We start from the raw sequence: 22,074 nt of genomic DNA, 5'->3' as shown, positions 1-22,074 counted from the left end.
CCCCTCTGCTCAGCCCTGGTGAGGCCACAGCTGGAGTGCTGTGTCCAGCTCTGAGCTCCTCAGGCCAAGAGAGACTTGGAGCTCCTGACACAGGTCCAGTGGAGAGCAACAAAGATGATTAAGGGGCTGGACCACTTCACTCATGAGGAAAGACTCAAGGAGCCGGGCCTGTTCAGCCTTGAGAAGAGACAACTGAGAGGGGATCTTGTCAATGTACACAGATATCTATCTAAAGGGAGGGTGCCAAGAGGAAGGATCCAGGCTTCTCTTGGTGGAGCCAAGGAACAAGGAAAGGTGCAATGGGCAGAAACTGATGCACAGGAAGTTCCACCTGAATATGAGGAGAAATTCTTTATTGTGCAGATGACTGAGCACTGTAACAGATTGCCCAAGAGGTTGTGGTGTCTCCCTCACTGGAGATACTACAGAAATATCTGAATACAATCCTGTGCCAAGTGCTCTGGGCTGACCCTGTTTGAGTAGGGAGGTTTGACAGAATGACCCACCTTGGTCCCTTCCTTACCCATTCTGTGTATACATGCATTCAGAGCTGCCATGATCCTCATAAGCATTTAGTTGGCCAAATACCTTCTTTTAGTTAGCTTGATTTTTATTTTTAGTTCTAAGAAAGACCAAAACTTGTTTAGTACTGGGAAAGCATTTGTACAAAGAAGGGAAAAGTTTTATTTTACTCCCTGGATTGTGGCTATCAGGAAAGGAGAAGACAAGAAACAGGCCGAGATAAGCAGTCCTATAAAATTCACAGCCCTCCTAGCAAAGTGCATCAGCTACTGATGTTAACAGAGGTCATGCTAACATCAGTAAAGTGGTATTTGGCAGGATAAACTGATTGCTGGATGCATCCCTTCCTTGACTTAAATAAGCTCTACTAAGGTAAATGATTCTACCACAAATTAAGGATGGCACATCTATCAGTAGTTAATATAATGCTTCTAACCTCCAACACCTGACAAGAATTCCTAAGATGGAACCAGCTTGAAAAACAATTTGAAGTGAGTTACAATAGAGACTGAAAGCAACTTTTCCACAAAGAATTAATAGAGTATTTTCATTTTAAGGGCGACTTATGGGTCTGATATTAACTGTAATTTTCTTTGAGTGCTTTAAAACATCTTTAATATGCTCCTGACAATCTTGTTAACAAAACCTATTTCTTTTTAGACACATACTGAGTCTTACCAGAGGTCGTGTGCTACTGTCAGACTACATCTTGACAGTTCTTACAGAATTCTCAGAAATCTTTGCTAATAAATATTTTAATTTCCTTGGTCACATAATGGAAACTGAACCTTGAAGGTGTTTGATTGCGTTACAGCATGAGCTTTTATTGAGGGACTGAGTAATTGGGCCAGTAAATATGTATCACAAGTGGAATGATTCTGCATGTACTGAATTCCAATCTATTTGTATCAAGGGTCTTTTTTTTTATTGTACATTTTTCGTTTCATCCTTAAAAACAAATATGTTAGTTTTCAATCTGTACGTAAGGCAAAGGCACGAAATTGCTTAGTTTAGCCTCTCTTTCCATGTTGACAACAAAGTAAATGGGTTAAATTAAGGCTGCAATAATAAAACTCTAATATTAGTGTTGAGCATCTACAAGATTGGTTAATGAAAGAATATAGAGTAGCTTCATCATAGCTGCCTAATGTGAACTGGTATTTGTTGACCAACAAGAGCTTCTGCATACAACTTACAGTTTCACTCATGAGGAGTCATTTTTCAAGATGTGTCCTACAATTTTGCCTTGAAGTCTTTGTAAGAACTAATTAAAAATGTAAAGCTTCCTTTATATTGCAGTAAGTATCTTTGTTTTAGGTCCAGGAGGCAGTGATCCCTAGTGTGACAAGCAGATAAAATCCTGCCTGTGTGTGGTTTTGCCTATCTGAAGTTGGTTTGCCCCTCTGAGTTCAGTGTCAGAGGGCAGTCTCTCTGTGTATAATACAACATGCTTTTTATTTCTCAAAAAGCCATGCTGATGAAGTGTTGCACTGTTTATAAGAGATTTGTGATTGCTCTCCAACTGCTGCATAGAGATCAAGGCAGGGGGAGGGAAAGTTGAACTGAATTTTCTTTGCTGTCCACTACCATCTATGATAACTTATTTATCAACCTTAATAGATGACAGAAATATTTTAAATATTAGATTTTTGTGAGAGAGTAACTTCCACAAATTCTTGGAGAGAGATTCTTCCACAAAATCATTCTTGCAGAGATGATTTTTTTTTAACATGGAATTGAAAAGTTACATGGACATTAGCTCAACTGTCTTCTTTTTTTTTTAAAGGCTAAGTTCATCCTGGCCTTGCAAAAAATTTTAATTGCTGAGCAATTGTTGTTTATTTATTAATAAACATAATCTTGCAAATATGGGTTGTATGAGAATCCCCAAGTATCTGGACTATTAGTTTAAGCATGAGCTTTTATGAGAGAATAAGGTTAAATGCAGGTGACTTTCTCTGTTGATATGTGTCATTGGTAAAGCCATTGCAAAAGGAGTTTAGATGTACTGTGGTGGGATGTGCAGTTCCCTTTTTATCCTGCTGATAATTATAGTCAATATCAACTCAATTTCTACTTCAAGAAGAAATGTGCTTAAATATCTCTTATGTGCTAACAGAATCACACACTGGGTAAGGTTGGAAGGGTCCACCATGGGTCATTTGTCCAACCATCCTGCTCAAGCAGGGTTACCCTTGAACACTTTGCACAGGATTGTATCCCGACGTTTCCTTAATATCTGGGCCCTTCAGTTTAGGAAGAATATTGAGATGCTCGAATGCATCTGGAGGAGGGCAACAAGGCTGGTGAAGGGTCTGGAACATAAGCCCTGTGAGGAGCAGCTGAGAGATTTGGGGTTGTTTAGCCTGGAAAAAAGGAGGCTCAGGCAAGACCTTGTCATTCTCTACAACTACCTGAAGGGTGGCTGTAGGCAGGTGGGGGTTGGTCTCTTCTCTCAGGCAAGCACTGACAGAACATAAGGACACGGTCTTGAGCTGCGCCAGAGGAAGTTCAGGTTAGACGTCAGAAAAAAATCTTCACTGGGAGAGTGATTAGGCACTGGAATCATCTGCCAGGGAGGTGGTGGAGTCACCATCCCTGGATGTGTTCAAAATAAGACTGGACATGGCACTCAGTGCCATGGTTTAGTTGATGGGGAGGTGTTAGGTCATAGGTTGGACTTGATGATCTCAAAGGTCTTTTCCAGCCTAGTTCCTTCTGTGATACCGGTGAGGGAGAATCCACAACCTCTCTGGGCAATCCGTTACAGTGCTCAGACATCTGCACAAGAATTTCTTCTCATAGGGTTATTCTTCCTCAGATGCAGGACTCTGCATTTGCCTTTCAGACAGTTCTTCTCTGGCCATCTCTCCATCTTGAGGTCCTTCTGAAGGGCTCCACAGCCCTCTGTGGTATTGGCCACTCTTTCATGCCATCAGGGAACTTGCTGATGAGGTATCTTATGTCTTCCATCCAAGTCACCGATGAACAAGTTAAACAATACTGTGCCCAGTACTGGACCTTGGGGGACACCACTAGTGACAGGTATCGAACTAGACCTTCTGCCACCAATTGCAACCCTCTGGGGTCTGCTGTTCACCCAGTTCTCAATCCACCTCAGTGTCCACTCATGCATTCCACACTTCCTGGATTTGCCTGTGAGGATGCTGTGAGAGATTGTGTCAAAAGTCTTGCTGAAGTTTAGGTAGACAATATCCTTTCTCTCCCCACATGCATCCAGGTAGTTGATTCATCACAGAAGTCAATCAGGTTTGTCAAAAGTGATTTACCTTTAGTGAATCCATACTGACTATTCCTGATCACCTTCTGGTCATCCATGTGGATGGAGATGGTCTCCAGAATGAGTTGCTCCCTCACCTTTCCTGGGATGGAGGTGAGGCTGACTAGCTGGTAGTTTCCTGGGCTCTCCTTCTTGCCTTTTTGAAGACCAGGGGGACATTTGCTTTCTTCCAGTCTTCAGGCACCTCTCCTGATCACCAGGACCTTTCAAAGACGATCATGAGCTGCCTTGCTGTGGTGTCCACCAGCTCTCTCCACAGTTGTGGATGCATCCTGTCGGTGCCCATGGACTTGTGGATGTCAGGTCTGCTTAGGTTTTTTCTAACCCAATACTCCTTCACCAGGGGAGAGTCATCTTTACAATACTCCTTTACCCTTCCTGGTCTTCAGACCAGGGTCAGAGATTCCTAAGGTATGGTCTTGTCAGTGAAAACCGATGAAAAGAAGATATTCAGTAACTCTGCCTTCTCTGTTTCCTGTTTTCACTATAACTTCTGCCTTTCTGAGCATTATGACCTCTAAAGCAGACACCTTCACAAGTGATGAATTATTCACAGAACCACTGTATATTCTGAGCTGGAAGGGACCCACAAGGATCATGAAGTCCAACTCTTACATGAATACATACAGATATTGGATGGTCCCACAACCATGGTGTTATTGGCACCATGCTCTAATCATCTGAGCTAATTTCAGGGTCATTGTTTTAGCCTGTGGGAACCTGTTCTGGCAAAGACACTAATTTACTTTCAGTGGTTGCAAGGAATATGCATCTCATGTGCTTTCATTGTGGAGTACTTTCTCTAGGGTGTTGGAATTTATTTTTTTCTTAAGGTGCATGCTAGCTGCATTTTTTCAAGAATACTTCTTACATTGTTTATTTGTGACAGGAGAGTGTTTCTTCCCCTTTAGATGGTATGTGGCCTTTACTTCTGATACAATGGCAGCATGTTCTTTAGGAGATACATGTGCACTTGAGACTAAATAATGCCCAGGCTACTACAAGCAAGGAAGTGTTTTACTAAATTGTAAGAGCAATCTTGATATGACTCTAGTAAATTTGCAAAAGGGTATAGAAGTACAGGAAAGTTATTAGTTATCCTCTAATTTCAATGTTGTTCTGTCAGAAGCTAGTTTAAGCCATTTACAGGACCCATGAGGGACTTGAGATAAGTTGATCTGATAAACAGTTCTAATTTTTTTAACCTTTTGAAGAACTCAGTTCCAGTAATCATCCCTTTTTTTTCCCCTTTCCTTCCTTTGCTGAAGGTCATCACATTCCAGTTTCCTAGATGAAAGGATGTTACCAAAATCATTGCACAACTTCTGTGCAAGAACAGTTGGCAGGGTGGTGTCTGATCTGGCCTTTATACGTGATCTTAAAAATGCAGCTGCATACTGCCAAAAAATCCAGTTACTGGAGAGTTTATGCAGTCCTGACAATTTTTCTAGGCCTACAGTGGAAAAAGCTCTAACCTTCAGGAGATGCTTGGGCTGGGAAGGGATTTAGAGGTCCTGTTTGAGTGTTCAAGCACTGTTTGGGTTGTGAGTGGGATTAGCAATGATACCTACTCACTGCTGTTTCCAGCACTGCTTGGTTTGTGTTTGTCTTTCCACCAGAAAACATGGGGAACTGTACTAGCAGTTAACACCCTGCTACACCTGGGGGTACCAGTGGGGCTGAACCAAGCAAATGTTGGTAGATCCAAACACTGGATATATGCTTGTTGCATACTACAACAAACCCTATTCAATTAGCATGTGGAATCACTCTTCCAAGTGTAGGATTTTATAGTGGAGTAGGAGACTAAACAAGTTGAAGTACAGAGAAGAGTACTTGCACAGAATGCAGGGAGAAAGGCAAGCAGAGGACAAAGAACCTGTGCTCAATTTTTGATTCCTGGTTCTTTGCTTCACCACAGCTACAGCTCTCTTCAGATGGTAATGACATGTGATGGGTGGTGAGCCACTGGGCAGAGATGCCACTGAATATATTTTCAAGTTCTTGGTAATATTATTGTAGCCACAAGTTTTTAAATGAGTAACAATTTCATTAAATTACTCCGTGGCTCTAGGGTGAGGTAAAAGCTGATAGACTTTTGAGACACACAAACCTAAAGAAAGCGACATCTTCCAGATCTGTCAGTTGCTTTTAAGAGGTGATTACATCACTGCAGAGAACTGAAAGACTGGTTCTTGAGACTTGTTTACATCGCAAAGCAGTCTTCAATCTATAAGGACAAATCTAGAATCATAACCTGGTTTTGTTGGTAGGAGTTTGGGGAAGACTGTGAAGCAGTTGCCAACTACAAATTAAGCTTGCTCTTTAATCTTTAGTCTGGAAGGCTTCCAACAACATGGAAAAGGGTGTGAATGTGTAGAGGGGAAAACCATACAGGTGATGAAATTCCTTCAGCTTCAACACTGTAAACTCCATGTTTTATGGGAACACGGAGGAGAGATGTATGTATGGCAAAGGCTGCATTCCTTGTCCTGGGAGAGGGGCTGATCACAGCAGCTGTGTATGTTACCTTACTACTTGTGAAATCTAATTTGTATTTTGATGCAATTGTACATCACTGACCTGACATATCAGAAATTGTTGCATTACTGTGTGTAGGAGATGTGCAGATGCAGCTTTCTCAGAAGATGCCAAAATAGCTTTTTTTCTGTATGTAGTTTGCTGTGGACACTTGTGTATTTATTGATTGCCTCAATATTAGAAATGCAAGTAGTGGCTTTAGGCCCACTATTTTTAGTATCTTGCAGTTAGCTTGGTTCTTTTAATTTTATTGAATTTGTTTCTTCTTCTAAACTTCATTTTGCAGTCTGGGTTATTTAAAATGACCAAATAATTGGTCTGAAAACATAAGAGAAAGCTGGGTCTGCAGCAGGGGATCTGATGTGAATAAATTAAAAATGTAGTTTTATAAGTTCAAGAAGCCTTTGTGTTTTACTGAAATCTTACTGCTTTTTGTGGAAGAGGAACTAAGCTTCTGGAGAAACTCTGGGAGAGAAAAGATTAAGAAATAATACTGTTAATGGAGAAGAAGACATATCCTAAGTGGCAGTCAGTGCTATTAAAAATACCAGCTTCTACCTACTAATGATAGGCCAAGTTTTGCAAACTTAACAGGTTTCACCTTTTTTCCTTATGCTATGCCTTTAATGGGGTTTTGCTTTTGATTGCATGGTTGTGGGTGGAATATCTGATACTCTTGGCAACATTATAGTATATAGGTTCTTAAAATTACGTTTCTTCTGGCCTGGAGCAGAGCTGTGTGGGTGTTGGATGTTTCTTTGAGACCTGGCATTCCTGTTAGTTAATCACCTTATGTTATCTACAGCTTTAAAGGAAGACAATGAATGTCTAGCAGCCATCTTCACTGTGTGGCACAGATCTGCAGGCTGTACATTTAATGGTTCAGTTTATCAATCACCTGCCTGGGAAAGGCAGTGTTTGGGTAATCAATTATCCAGAAATATACTTTGTGGACCAGAGACAAGTTAAGTGTTACTTATTATAGTCTCCTCAAAGGCACAGTGCTTAATCTCATAAGCAAATTAGAGTATTAGTTGATCAGAAATATATTATGATCTGCTTAAGTGAGATGATGTGAACCTTCTTCTGGGCAATAGAGGAACATAGCACAGTGTGGTAGGCTAGAATTTAATTAGCTGATAAATAGGTTGTTCTATAGGTTGTTCTACATATATCTGAACATTTGAAATATTTAAATTGTACTAGCTGTCTAATATCTACTAATTTTGACAAATATCAAAGAATCCCTACAGAAATGGCTGAATACATGATAAATTGGCTGCTGCCACTTAACTGAACTGAGCTGGATTATCAGAAGTAATCGGTTTAATTTAAACCCAGCTCATTTTAACTGAAAAAGGTTAGGGAGCAGCCACGTGATAGTTCAGCAAAGAGATCTAAAGAGGAAAGTAGTAATTTATAATAATGCAGGCAAGAAGGATAAAACACGGTGAGCAACACCAGCTGATTCAATAGATTTTCCATTAATTATTCATAGTGTAAGCAAACTCTTCTTCAAGATGCACTTACTAGTGAATTCTGAGAAAACTTTGAATCTTGTTTAAAAGTGGGTAACTGCCTTTTTTTTGCCAGGTACCTCTTGATTGAAAGAAAGTCTGATATGGAAAAACTAGGCAGTACTTGGACTTGATAGTTGTGCCTTTCCTGGTCTATTCAGACTAGTCAGAAGATGTATGATTGATTTTGGTTACATGAAGGAGAAGAAAGTACAAATCCCAATTTGCATTTATTTTTAACGCTTCTGTAAGCACAAGCAGGATGTTAATATCTTGTACTTTAGTTTGAGGTCTTGCATTGGAGTTATGCATGTGAGTTATGGCAACTGAGTTCAGTCCCACCTTCAATTCTTTTCTAGGGAGAGCACGTGTGCAGCAGCTAGCAGAGAACACGAGATATTTCAGGAGACGACTGAAAGAGATGGGCTTTATCATCTATGGAAATGAAGATTCCCCTGTTGTGCCTCTGATGCTGTACATGCCAGCAAAAATTGGGTATGTTTGACTGCATAACTTCTTACCCATCTTCTTTAAAGCTAGGTTGGATAAGAATATGTATGAAGAGCTTTCTAAATATAAGAAAAAAATTGTTTGATTTTTGCTTTTATGATCATTACTGAGTCCTGTAAAATATGGAAACTTCTCTAAGTGATCTTGAGAAAATTGAGGCTTGTAGCTTGGGAGAGAAAGCACTTCAGGCAAGCAATTTTGCCTCTGGGTGTCACGTTTTAAAGGTTGGGTTGTGTGTTTCCATTATATTTATATGTAAAGTGTATAAATACACTAAAGAGGAGCTGAAATTTAATGGAAATTAAAATTAAAAGTAATTGGGGGAAGTCTTTCAGCTAGCTTCTCAGGATCAGAAGGAGCCAACATTTTGATTTATGAACTTTGAAAATTAGAAAAGGAAAAACAGTGGGGATGGAACATAATGGGACACAACAACATATATTTAATAAATTCCTAGGTTTTAAGAGGTCTAGATATAATCACTCAGGCATTGGTATTGTAAATACTAAAACAACTGTAGCACTTAGGTTTATAAATTCTTGCAGATTTGTGGGGTGCTGTCTGGATAATTAAGGCTAAAATTCTTCAAGGAGGATACATAAAGTGTATATTGAAAAATTTTTCAAAATAAACAAAAACCTGATTTCAAGGACAGCTTAGCTTTGATCACTACTTTTCAGGTCTGTATAATGCAGTGCTCCATCAACACTTTCAAATTTGGAAAACATAATTTCATTTTATGCTATACTCAACATCTCTGGTACTTGAGTAGCTCAGGCTTCAGTCTGGCACTTTTTATGAAGCTAGATACCCTCATTCTCCACCCTTCTCAGTGTAACAGAGTTTTAAAAGGCCTGTTAGCTTTATGGGTGCTGCAGATTACATGTCCAGCACACAGAGGCAGCTGTTTCCACTGCCCAGCTTCTCTACCAGTCAATAAAACCTTTTCCTTGGAAGTGTTCATGGAAATATTTATTAGCTGAGTAGTTGGGCCAGTATCTTACTTAAAATGAGCAAGAACAGAGAACTCTGATGAGAGTTGGCCCTTAGGATCTGCATTGGATTTACTTGATCTTTTCTTTGTCCCTTGTAGCCTGTTTTTAAAATAGTTTGAGAGTAATAAATGGATACAAAATGAAGTGTATCAGGATGCACCTATTTATAAGGAAAACAGTTGTGGCAGAACCTAGTAAAAGAATGTTATTTTATATGTTCTTATAAACCTCTTAAGTTCATTGCTACTTCTCACAACAAGGTCTGTTAAAAAGGATTAACCATTTCCTGTGGCCTGTAGAAACACCCCCAACTGTACTGCCATTACAGATCCGATCGAGATCATTGTCCCTCTCATTGTATAAATCACAGCCACTACTTTCTTTAGTCTCCTTAAGAATTTGTTTTGTTGAAGATAATGAGTGACAGTTGAATGATATTTTTGCACTTTCCTTAAAAATATTAGGTATCATATTAGATTATCTCAATTTACTGTGGTGATTCACTGGTTCCCGTGATACTTATAAAGTGGTGCATTCTGTGATGCAGTAATGTACTTTAATAAAATTATATTCATGAAAACAAAATATCTTGAAATTGCAGAAACGTCTGCTTTGGGGCATTGCAGCATGAGGGCTTCCTTGTATAGTCAAACTTCTGAGCCAAAATCACTCTTTCCTTTTGGAAAGATTTCCAAGCTTAGGTTACAGATCCATTTAGAAACAGCCTGCTAAAAGACCAGTCTCTGCCACATATAATCTTTCATCTTTGTTAGAACTTAATACACTGGAACCTTTTGAGAAGGACCACCTTGGGACTGAATTTTAAAAAGGCTTTTGTGAGCAGGCCTTTCTGCCTCTAAAAAGAAAGCACTGGAAGCTCCAAACCGTGGTGTGACAGCCTTGCTGCAGCAGAGGCCTGTATGGGTTACCATACTGAGCCCTTCAGCTCCTGCTTTGCCAGCACTGGAATGACTGTGACTGTCTCCTTCTCCCTGGCAGCGCGTTTGGCCGTGAGATGCTGAAGCGGAACATCGGTGTTGTGGTTGTGGGCTTCCCTGCCACCCCCATCATCGAGTCCAGAGCCAGGTTCTGTTTGTCTGCAGCTCATACCAAAGAGATGCTTGATACAGTAAGTGTCTCATCTTGTCTTCCTTCTGCTCGTGCCTGCTAATAAACAGATACAACAATTATCTGGGTTTTGTGCACTGGTTCAGTGTTTGGTACACAGCATGGTTGAACCTAACCTTCAAAGCCCTTTGCAATAGAGGGGGCAATGACTCCATCTCTTTCCTTGCTTTAACAGTGTGGAATGCCTTTAGTTTAGGGTAAATCTCAGGACTTTTCTTGTCCTATTTTAAAAGAAGACAGTCTCATTCCTGTGAGACAATGCTTTTTACCCTCTTTAAAGGCTATACCTTGCATTGAACTGGTTAGAAGGAAACATTTTGCATCTTCTGACCCTAGATGTTAATGGTAAGGAAAAAAAAAGTAAAAAGGCCTGAGAATCTCCAAAACATTTATATTCCTCTCAAAAGGAAGTACATGATTACTAGTGAGAATTTTTATTCCAGAGATTACTATTCCTGTTCTTGTTTAAGGCTTCAGAGCACTGTATCTTAAATGACCCTGCCCTAGTGAGTCTGTACCACATGCAGTGCCTTGCTTACCCTTACTGGCACTTGCAGGGGGAATGGAGGTCCCCTCGAAGGAGGCCAGCATCACAGCTGGGAGATGCTGCCTTCAAAAAGTAAGGATGGTGGTTACTCTCTAACAGATTTGAAAGAGGATTATATGAATAAGTCTCACTGTTCTTAGTATGTCTTGCTGTGGTAGCTACATTCAATTTTGAGTCTTCTGAATAATCTTTTTTCATGGACATGTGTATATAGGCAGTCTTAGGCACTGCCAAAGTTCTGCATTGCACTTTTTTCCCCACTTTTAGGATCTGTGACTCAGAATATAAACTGAGTCATGAATTTGGACTTCATGAGAGTAGACTCTATCTTGTTCAGAGACCTGCTTGAAAGAATCCCATACGATACAGTCTCAAAGAGCAGAGGTGTCCAGGACAGTTAATTGATTTTTCCTCCCCACTCCTTCCCTGAAGAATGATCTATCCTGATTTAAAGGAGAGGAAATGTGGTGGGAAGCCTGCATGGATGAACAAACCAACAAAAATATATCATGAGAGTGTGTAAGAGATGCAGGCACAGGCAGGTGACTAGGGATGGGGTCAGGAAAACCAAAGCTCACCTGGAAGTCAGTCTGTCAAAGGACATCAAATGCAACAGGCAGAGCTTTTATGGGGCATTAGTAGCAAGAGAAAGAGTAGAGAAAATGTGGAGGACTGCTGCTGAGTGGCACAGGAAAATCAGGTGAGAAATGCATGCAAGAGGCAAGGCTACTCAGTGCCTTTGTTGTCTCAGTCTCCTGGTTAGACTTAGGAATCCTGAGACCGTGAGATTAGTGGAAAAGTATGGAGCAGTAAAGACTTACCTTTGGTGTGAAGGAGGCTCCAGTAAGGGAACATTTAAACAAAATCAACATGCACCAGTCCATGGGACCTGATGAGCTACATCCACAAGTGTTGAGGGAGTTGGCTGTCACTGCAAAGCCACTCTTGATTATCATCTTTGGAGAAAGAGTTCATGGTGGCTGGGGAAGGCTCCTGAGAACTGGAAGACAGCCAATGTCACCTTCTTCTTGAAGAAGGGCAAAAAAGTGTAAGGAACTGCAGGTTGAAAAGCCTTGCCTTTATCTTGAGAAGACTGTAGAGAAAAAAATCTTGAAACTATTTTTGAACATTTTGTGGACAAGGTGATTGGGAGTAGTTACAGAGTAAGGAAGGGGAAATCATGCCCCATGTCCAAATATGATCAGGTGGTAACACTTCAATATGTGAACAGCAAATAGAATATCTAACACATATTTACTAATGTCTTATAAGAAAAAAGACTCTGCCTTTTCACACTTGATTGCTACAGAACTTACATACAAATCAACAGCTTAAAATTAGAAGCTTTTTAAATTTAATTTCTGTTAAAAAAATAGTAAGGTAGTGTGTGGTGTGAGCAGTTTTGTAATCTATGTGTAGTGTCATTGAGTAGTATCACCCTGCCATGTATCTGCAGTGCTGTACTTGCTGCTCCTGAGTTGTTTCTGCTTGTGAGAGATTCCCTAACACTCCAACAATAGACTGCTTAAGGAATTCCTTCCCAGCTACTTGTCCTGCTACTCTTCCCTTAAATATCTCAATTTAGTTGTTTCTATTCCAAATAAAGGTTTGGAACCAGTACTTTCAGAGAAGACCTCTCCTTTGTTTCCTTTTGCCCTGTATAAAATAAATAGTATTAGACTTGGCTCATAGTGTGGTAATAGACCTGAGTTCATTGACACAAATGAGGGAGCAGTAACTTCTGGGACAGGTGGGTGTGGAGTGGGGATGAATGGTTAAAAGAATGGAGGAAGGAAAATAAAGGAAACTGAAGTCTCTGAAACAATACTGCTGCAAATTGACATACTCTTTCTAAATAATATTGCATAATTGGCATACTCTTTCTAAAACTGAAACTGTACAAACTTGATGTGCAGGCACTACCTGAGCAGTTGTGCAATTTTACAGTTGGTTAGGTTCTTGGTCTTCTCTTTTAGTGACTAGCTGGGGCCTTTGCCATAATAAGCTGCTTTTGTAGGGTCTGTATAAATACCACATTTGCGCTCTTCCAAAATCTATCTGTAACTTTTATTACTCTGCTTTAAAAACCTCTTTTCCTGTCAATTCCTTCTGCATTTTCCAAAAAATGTTTTAAATTTTGTGCACTTAACATAAGATTCATTGCTAGAGTACCTCTGTAAGTGTTAAATGTACTAAATTGAGGAAATGCTTGTTCAATATATTAGAGCTTGTCTGCTAAGAAAATTAATCCAGAGCAAAATGAGGTGTGAATTTTGAAGTGAATGAAGAAATCCTGATTTAGCTCAGTATGTGGAGGCTTTTTTCCAAGTTAGCATAACCCCCTTTATGGTTCAAAATAGCTGCATGCTCAAAACCCAGAACATTGGCAAGAAGAGTTAATAAGGAGCAAGTCTTTGTGTCAGTGACTTTGTGCAGTGTTTTCTTGTGATGCAGTGAAAAGGGATTGATTTCAGGCAGCTAATCATTAAGGCAGACCTCAGGTCTAATCCCTCTTGCTAACTGTGGCAGCAATATCCAGGAGGAGGAAGAACTAAAATGAATGGACTTGGGGAGAGCTGGCAGACAGCTTCTTCAAGTCACCAACAGAGGAGACAACTTGGTATCCCATCTGTGTATTCATGGATGCTAACTAGGGCTATTGTGGTATTTTTTTAAACAAAACTTAACCAGGTTTGAAGCATAGCGAAGAGAGGCTTCTCTTGCAAATAATAATATTTGTAATGCTTCCTTGTTCTTATTAAATACACCCACACAATGAGGAACAGTACTTAGTTAAAATTTTAACTGTTTTATGTAAATAAAACTTCCTTGCCTAAAAATATTTGGCTTAGGATCAGAGTGGAGTCCCTCATAACCTGCATCGCTGTGGGCTGTGCTTTCTTTTCAGTGATGAAAAATATATTACACTCTCCTAAAGTCAGAGTACACCAATGCCATTTCCTTTGTAGTCTTTGCTGGTCACATGGTCCTTTTTGTTTTAAATTAATAAAATCCTAAATCTGCATTCAAGAATAACAGTTAACATACTCTTTCAACAGAAATTCGGCTTTAAATTGCTTCCATATGGGATCTTTACTTAAGGCTCTGGCAGACTGTGCCCACACTTTGTTTTGTTTTGTTTTTACCGAGGTCCAGCTTCTGGGTTTGTCATTCCCCCAGATTTTAGAGTGCAGAGGTTTTTGCTGCCAGATATAACAAGCATGAAGGGCCATTGTTTAAAGAAACAAAAACTTGAACTATCCATCTAGGAAGAAAAAACATGTAGAGCTATTAACCCCCATCTTCCAACTGTCCTCAAGAGACAAGCATTTGACGCAGATTGGAGCATCAGTGTTGAATTAGTGACATTCTGAAGCAATGCTGAATGTACCTATCTCAATAAATTTGCAATTCAAGGCAGCAAAGAATGCCAACCTTTGAATTAAAAAAAAATCATATTGGACTTGAAAGTGATCTTCTGAATCAATTTTTGTCATTTGCCTATATAAAATAACTAGCATCACGTGCTATCACAGATTTGTCTGCAGCAACTGATTTATTTTGTAGTTTGCTCTAGGAGTGTTCTGTAGAGAAATGAAGTTTAGGATTTGGCTTTTAACAGACCTATTGTGTGTGGACAGATGTCTTATCAGAGATTGCAACATAATGGAAGTATGATTAACTGAGCTGGGACTTCCCTCATTTCTTACGCAAGCAGATGTTTGATCTCTGGTAAACTTCATAATATTTGAGTTCAGGTCAAAATGGTGAAAGGCTGTGCTAATTCAGTAGAATGTTCTGGGCCATCGGTTGCTTGAATGCAGCATTTGTGGCAACTTCAGTGGGACTTGCTTTCCAAGGAGAAAATGCTTAGGGCCCTGCCCAGAATAACTTTTTATTTTTCTTTCCTTGGATTGTCTGGCAAAAATCTCCTGTTGTTTATGACACACAGCTTTCATCTGTAGTTGTATATGGACAATGCAAATTAACCAAATGTAAATATAACAAATGCATCTATTGAACTTGTTAGCTCACTATTATCGTTTCCAATAGTTTGTCTTTCCTATTTTGCAATTTGAAAAATACAGATCAGTTTTGGTAACAAAGGTTGCTTTCAAATTGAATGATACACAAGGAGGAGTCAAACCTCAAACAAAATGTAAATTTTTTTTTCTATTTTAGCTTCATTACCTCCAGGAAGGGAAGAACATTATTCTGTTTTTCTATCTACAAATAGTCATGGGGTTTGCTGGATATTATAATCCTGTTCTGGAGCTGGAGTAGTCAGGTGAATGCACAGGTACTCTCAGTTAAGTGACCAGTGCTGTTTATGTGGTCTCAAAATTTCTGAATTCTAAAATGAAAAAAAAAAATCCTATGCACTTCTGAAGGTACCGGCTTCTAGCAGAGTAAAATCTCAAGTAAAATGGCTGCCAGAGTAGTCTGCATAGGCATGCATAAAGGAACATGTGTGGATAACTTGCATCTGTCTCCTCTGCTGATCTACTGTGATCTCTTTGTCAGGCTTTAAAAGAAATCAATGAAGTTGGGGACCTTTTGCAACTGAAATATTCCCGTCGCCGTTTGGTACCGCTCTTGGACCGGCCGTTTGATGAGACCACATATGAAGAAACAGAAGACTGAGCTCCCTCCATGTGCCTCAGAGGGAGGGACACACCCCAGGGGACACTCCGTGGCACACAGGCCACAGCATCCATGAACAACACACTTATGACTGCTTAGTATAAGAGACATTTCCTCACAATACTGAAGTGGCCACATCAGCTCTAAATGGCATTTTGTAAATAGGGAGAGGAGAAAAAAATTCTTTGATTTCTGTGTCTTCAGGGTCTGGCCCTAGAGGTGCTTGGCTTTATTTTTTTCTTGTTGCTTTTTTTTTTATTTATTTGTCTCAATGAGTTCACAGCAACCTAAGTTGGCTGTGGCTGATCAGTTCAGATTTTGTATGCACCATTAGCCTCCCAAATGCTGGCTGAGATGTTGTGAGCATGTGTGACGCTGGCATGGCAGCATTTTCAGTGTCACTGCTAGGTGTCTGATCTTCCCAATTAGGAATGAGCTGACCTGTCTGTTTCTGGAGACTTCCTAGAGAAACTGTTGATTGCTAACTTTGACATATTTAACAAGATGGATAATCAACCAAAGTTGTTTTTTTTTTTTTTTTCATTTGCAGTTACTTATGTTTAAAACTTGAATTTAGCCTTTTTAAAATAAATGTGTTGTTGACATGTCGCTGACAGGACCATTGTTCCCAAACATTATTTAGTTTTGTAAGCCACGGGCAGAAGGACTTCTGGAACTGTAGCCTCTTTTCCTTCCCAGAATGGATACCAGATTGTCTCCTGGTTTTGACACTAATTGTCCTTTTGATAGAGGGTAAGTGATGGAGAGGGGTTTGTTTTTAATACTTCTGTTAAAAAAAAAAAAAGAAAAAATATGGGTTGTATATGTGTTGCTTTCTCATCTTCAGGTTAGTTTCTCTTGCTTTGGAATTATCATAAAGTCATGAAGTCACTAAGTCCTAGAAGGGAGCCTTTGGGTTTAAACAAACTAGAGCAAGTCTCATGGTCAGTCTTAAGACAAAGCCTCCTCAATAAGCAGGCCTATACAAGGAGTGATGATTAGGAGAACCATCTATTTCATGCAAATTGTGAAAGACTGCTGCCCTTTGCTATGCTAGCTCTCTGTTTCGTGTCATCTGTGAGGTGTTCTTCACTGGCCCTGTTAGGCATATGGATAGCTTGAATCTTGCAGTCATACATTACATTTTGGCTGGCCAGCATGTCCCCATTGGCAGCTGCTGCATATCTGTAGGTCTTCCCTGAAGAGAGAGAATGTCCTCACCATTGCATTTAGTTTGATATCTTTATTCTTTTGTACTTCTGTTACTTTCTGATCAACACTGCTCAAATGAGTGTTCTCTGAGCCAGTTGCTGTTTGGAGTCTTTATTTGCAAGTTTCATACTGTCCCTCTGTTTCAAATAGATGCCTTTGCTCTAACACACCTTAGAACTGGTCTGCTACTTAGTCTTTACATCTTGAATTCTTTCAGTGAACAGAATGGATCAACAAAAAGGTACCAAAAGTTTTAAATTAGTCAATTGCAGTATAGTTTGTTTCTGTATTTTATATTTAGACATACATGATTTCTGCAAATATAGTAAAATGTTAACATTGTGTCAGTTGGGTTGGGCCAGCTCTTCAGTTTGGGTTGGCAAAATACTTTTTGCAGGTTACTAGGGTTTTAGAAACAGACTGATCATCATAATACTAAAGCAGAGAGCAACTCAAAGCTCTTTGTGTGGTGCTGAAAAAAAATTCTTTTAAAGTTCTTTAATGTTCACTCTGCAACTAACAGGGAGGGAGTGTTTTGGCCACTAGAACCAAGCAGTTCTGCAAATACATGTGGTGAGTTAAAGGAGAATTGGTTTCTATTTTATAGACTATCTAACTTTCATGCATTTATAGATCTTGTTACATTTTAATGTAATGGAACTTCAAAACACTGGTTTACCATTGAATTTCAGAAATTTCATTATATGAGAAGAACTGAAATTGACTGTTTGAAAATAGGTCCAGTTAACTGTTTCTAAGTCCATTAATGTTGGTTGGCTCTTCTTCTGGAGCTGAGTGAGTGCAGAATCTGAGAAGTCTGTATGTGCAGCTTGGATAGCTATGAAATAGTCTCATGTGTTCAGGCAGAGTTAATAAACAGCAGTTAGCTGAGCTTACTTTCTCACCCATGTTCTGCCCAGGACTAGCTCTAACATTCCAGCAGATTACCTGCTTTCTGACTTCAAGAAGCTTTACTGATTTTTTTTTTTTCTCTCTGGATTGTACTAGGGAACAAGAGGAGGTTAGTACAGGAAGCCCTGACATGAGCCCTGATCCTATTAACTTGATCATGAAATAGTCTAAGAGCAGACAAACTGATCAATTTAAAGGCTTGGATCAGTAGGTAGCTGGTTTTAAGCATTCACAAATGCACAGTGTGTTTGTCTGCTGCATAGTCAGCTCAGTTTAGAAACTGGGAAGTATTAGTTTAGAAGTGGGTTATCATAGATTCTACAAGTGTTGAATCTCAACCTTGTCTCTAGGAATCAGTTTTAGAGCAGCTTTTCTTTGGAAGGGAGAAAAGTATCTGGAAAAATATTCACAATATAGATAAATCCTGTGTAATACTTCTGAAATAGTGTTCAAAAATTACTAGTGTCCATTTGGTTTCTAGTTGCACTTGTTGAGGAAATTATGTTCAAGCTTCTGCCTTTTAGTATCTGTCTGCTGTGTCACGCTGTCTGCATATAACTTTGAATTTTGAATTGCAAAGGCACCTCAGAAATAATTCTGGCAGTTAGCATTTGCAAAGTACTTGGTTACATTTCAGTCTTGCCATATCCTTTTTGGAAAGCAAACCCCCCCACTCCTCTCTGAGGCCTTTTGTTCAAGAGAAACTGTTTTGCCAAAGTTTGGTAAAAACTATGAAACCTTTTGAAACTGCTTCTGAAAAAGTAAGAGTTAAGCCCAAGATTTCACACTTTTAATTCAGTAATTCACTGAGCTTGAAAGCCAAGAAAACCTTTTTGCATCTACTGAAAAAACTCCAGTAAGGGTTTGTGCTAGGCAAATCTACAGCATGTATGCTGTCACAGTATGTGTAGGATGGATTGCTGCTTTGATATTTATGTACTGACCAGAAATCTGTCTCCTTTTTCTCCTGGCAGTAGAAATGAATGAAAGAACCAATCTTGAGAGATCACAAAGGAGGAAAAGCTGCTTAAGAAATAAAACTTCAGTCCCTGCCAACTTTTCAGAGACATTCTAATTGAAAATGACTCCTGGTATTTCTTAAGAGATGCAAAATTGAAAAGAAAATGAAGGCTGCTTTTGAACAAAGGATTTTACTCAGTACTGTATATTGGCTAAACTTACTCATAAATATACAATAGTTACCTTCCCAGTACCTCTCTGAAGAACTAAGCAAGCAAGTTTTTGCCTCTCTTGAGCAGAGTGAAGAGTTTAGAACCATTACTGTTTTTAAGGCTAATGGCTATATTCTTTCACTTGTAAGAAAATTGAGAAGCTCCTATTACCGAGCATCAGCAAAGAGTGGGAGATCTGCTTCTTGTTAGAAACTGGCTTTCCCAAGTAGATCTTTGTCTTAAGGAACCTCATTCATAGTTTTCCTTTAGTTCTTTGGCAGAAAAGAAACCATTTTTTTTTGTGTCAGAATATTCAGGGCCTTCACTTTTGTTTTTTACACGATGCAAATTTTTGTATAGTATGTATATGGTTTATTTAGCTCTCTAGTTGCTCTATCTTTTCCCTTCTAAGTAGCATCCTTAATGAACAGTTCTGGTTCTTGAGTTATGGGTGTAGCAGTATGCTTCTGCTTTAGGCAAAGACTCAGGAGCAAGCTGACCAAACATCTGAAGGGATTGCATTACCCACCCTCCTCTCGCTGTTTCCTCAAAGAGTGCAGATGTGATACTCACTATCAGAGCTGCACCTTCACAAAGAATAGGCAAGGGAAATGTGCCCATAAAATCAGCAATTCTGTGCTGTGTGGATGAAGGACTGATACTGCAGAGATGAAGAAAAGGGGTAGTCAAATATTGCTTATTTTCAGCTGTACAGGGATCTTTCATGTGTACTTGAACAAGTATCCCTAAATCAGGAGTGCAGTTTTCAGTGCCTGAATGGACACTCCTCTAAAACTTTTCCACACCAAGTAAGTACTTCTCCTTCTGTGCAAATTTTGATTTGTTTTCCTCTGAAAAACATTGACTTACAGCTGTTTGCTTGTTCAGAAGCCATGTTATCCATTCAGGGAGGTCATAGGAGAGGTTGGAAGAAAGCATGAACATGACTCTTCATTTCATCTAAGAGAAAACCTTGCAGCACTGGATCTGGAGCACTATGCATGAGCCCCCTTGCTGCATCACAGAGAAAGAAACTTGTGGAAATGTATCCCAATATCCAGTGCTCAGTCAGAATGTATGCAGTTTAAATATATTATTTTTACACTTTATATTCAGCCTATGAAAGTGTCAAGCATGCTGGGATCTGTGTGGATGGCATCTTCTGCATGGAGATTTGAGGCACCTGCAGTCTGTTCTGTTTTAGCACTAGTGAAGTGCTGAGCTGTTCAGGGGTGCTTAGTATGACCCCTTGGCAGGTGCATTGGTGGCTTTGGTGCTGGACCTGACACCCAGGTGGCATTGGACCACTATTTGGGAAAAGCGAATTATTTGACCTGCATAACCTGAACATGGTTTTAAAAGGAAAAAAAAAATCTCCAATGCCATTCTGATGGCTTTGTATTCCTGTAAACATTCCCAGCCTTGCAGTTGTTCACCTGTTCAAGGATTCAGATGTAATACTAGAGCACAAACATAAAGTGTTTGTGTGAAGTATTGTGCTTTACCTTTCACTGAAAAGAGAAGCATTTTTTGCAGACATTGGAGCTGTTGTGCTTATATCCCCGAATGGGGCTGGGTGAAGCAGATGATGACTGTGGTGTGTGTTGAAGGCCTTAAACTGTGATTCTTGGTATGAAGAATTAAAATTAAGCCTGACCTTGAAGAATGCAGTGGATTTTACCCCACGGAAGAATACTTGGTGCTCTTAGTTTAGCAGTTTGTACTGCTGTTTTCTCGGGAGGGAGAGGTTTAAAACTCAGTTTGTGTGTGATCCTGGCTAGCAGCTGTTTAAGGGGATGTCTGTACATGGGAGCCAAAATAGTGCAGTTCTCTGCACCGATGTTCCTGTGCAGCTTACATAGTTCTGTGTACTCCCATCAGGAACTTGTTCCTGGGCTGCTCAAAGTGGGAGACTTACTGAGACAGTCAGGGACTTCAGAACCAGTGGCAGCTAGCTAATTCATTTCCTCAGCAGTAGGTGAACAGGTCTCACGTGAATATTCCAAGGCTTGGTGCCATTCCAAAAATACCCACAGTGAGGTGAAACATGCACCAAGCCATCTGACCTTTGTAAAGATTCTTTTTTATTTTTTTTGCCAAAGCTCATCCTATTCAGGCAGTATTTCTGCTACCCCCTAATGGTTTATTAAGCTTAATGCATCTCTAGCCTCCCAATCTTAACCTCAGACCCACTTGAGAGAGAACTGAGGAATGCTGGAGCCTGAGGCTTTAGGCAAGCAGCCCCAAAGCCAATGGTGGCCCACATTTCCACAAGCCCTGGGCAGAATTACCAAGTCACAGCACTTCATCTTAAATTGCACTGTATTCTTATGCCTCTGTGTTGCTATAATGTACATATATATTGGATTTTTTTGTAGATAAGACATTTTAGATAAAATTTTTAAATGGGCCCCCCCAAAAAAAATATTTTATGCCAGATGTCTAATTTTTTTTACACTTGTGATTAACATGAATATGGATGCTTTGTGGGCAGGGGAAAAAGATAAATGGATGGTACATTGGCTTTAAAAAGGTAACAATGCATGTTTAAAAAAAAAACACTGGAGAAAAAAATGCTTGGGGAAAAAATTCATTCAAATATATTCTGTTCTGCATAATAAAGACTTTAAAAAAACGCTATATCATGATTTTGGCACTTTTTTCCTTAATTAGGCTTTTCCCTATTAAGGAGACTGAACTCTCTTCTTTCCCAGTCCTTTTCCCACCCACCACCAAAATAAAAACCTCAAAAAAATTCAACACATGAGTTTTATACTGGAATGACTGGGTAACACCATCGCCTGTTTGAGAGCTCAGATCATTGTTCCCCTCTAGCCTTGTACTCTAGAGCCAGGAAACCTTGCATGAGAGATGGATGCTTATCTGATTTTTGGCAGTCTCTGGTCCATCGTACAGCAAGAGCTTTGATGTGCAGTCTAGAAAAGCCGCTTCTGTTGTGGAAAGACGCCTGCAGTCGTAGCTGCTGTTCCTGATGTGCAGCACTCCCACGATGAGTGCCTGCTCTAGCTCAGTGCTGGCCCCAAAAAGCTGCTGTGCTTGAAAGCTAGGCTGC

The 22,074-nt window shown here is 39.7% G+C and overlaps 1 protein-coding gene across 1 annotated transcript in view; it reads left to right on the top strand.

Annotated features, from left to right (window-relative positions):
- SPTLC2 (serine palmitoyltransferase long chain base subunit 2) overlaps positions 1-21,641 on the top strand; it is a 77,463-nt gene extending 55,822 nt beyond the window's left edge. Inside the window, exons 10-12 of the mRNA XM_054635023.2 lie at positions 8,241-8,376; positions 10,386-10,515; positions 15,586-21,641. Of these exons, the coding sequence (XP_054490998.1) occupies positions 8,241-8,376; positions 10,386-10,515; positions 15,586-15,705 (386 nt within the window). The 3' untranslated portion in view covers positions 15,706-21,641. The remainder of the gene's footprint in view (positions 1-8,240; positions 8,377-10,385; positions 10,516-15,585) is intronic.
- Positions 21,642-22,074: the final 433 nt, after the last annotated feature.

Source organism: Agelaius phoeniceus, chromosome 6, assembly GCF_051311805.1.
Source record: "Agelaius phoeniceus isolate bAgePho1 chromosome 6, bAgePho1.hap1, whole genome shotgun sequence".
NCBI lineage: Eukaryota > Metazoa > Chordata > Aves > Passeriformes > Icteridae > Agelaius > Agelaius phoeniceus.
The sequence above is the reverse complement of the archived record's forward strand: the minus strand, read 5'-3'. Positions and strand labels throughout refer to the sequence as shown.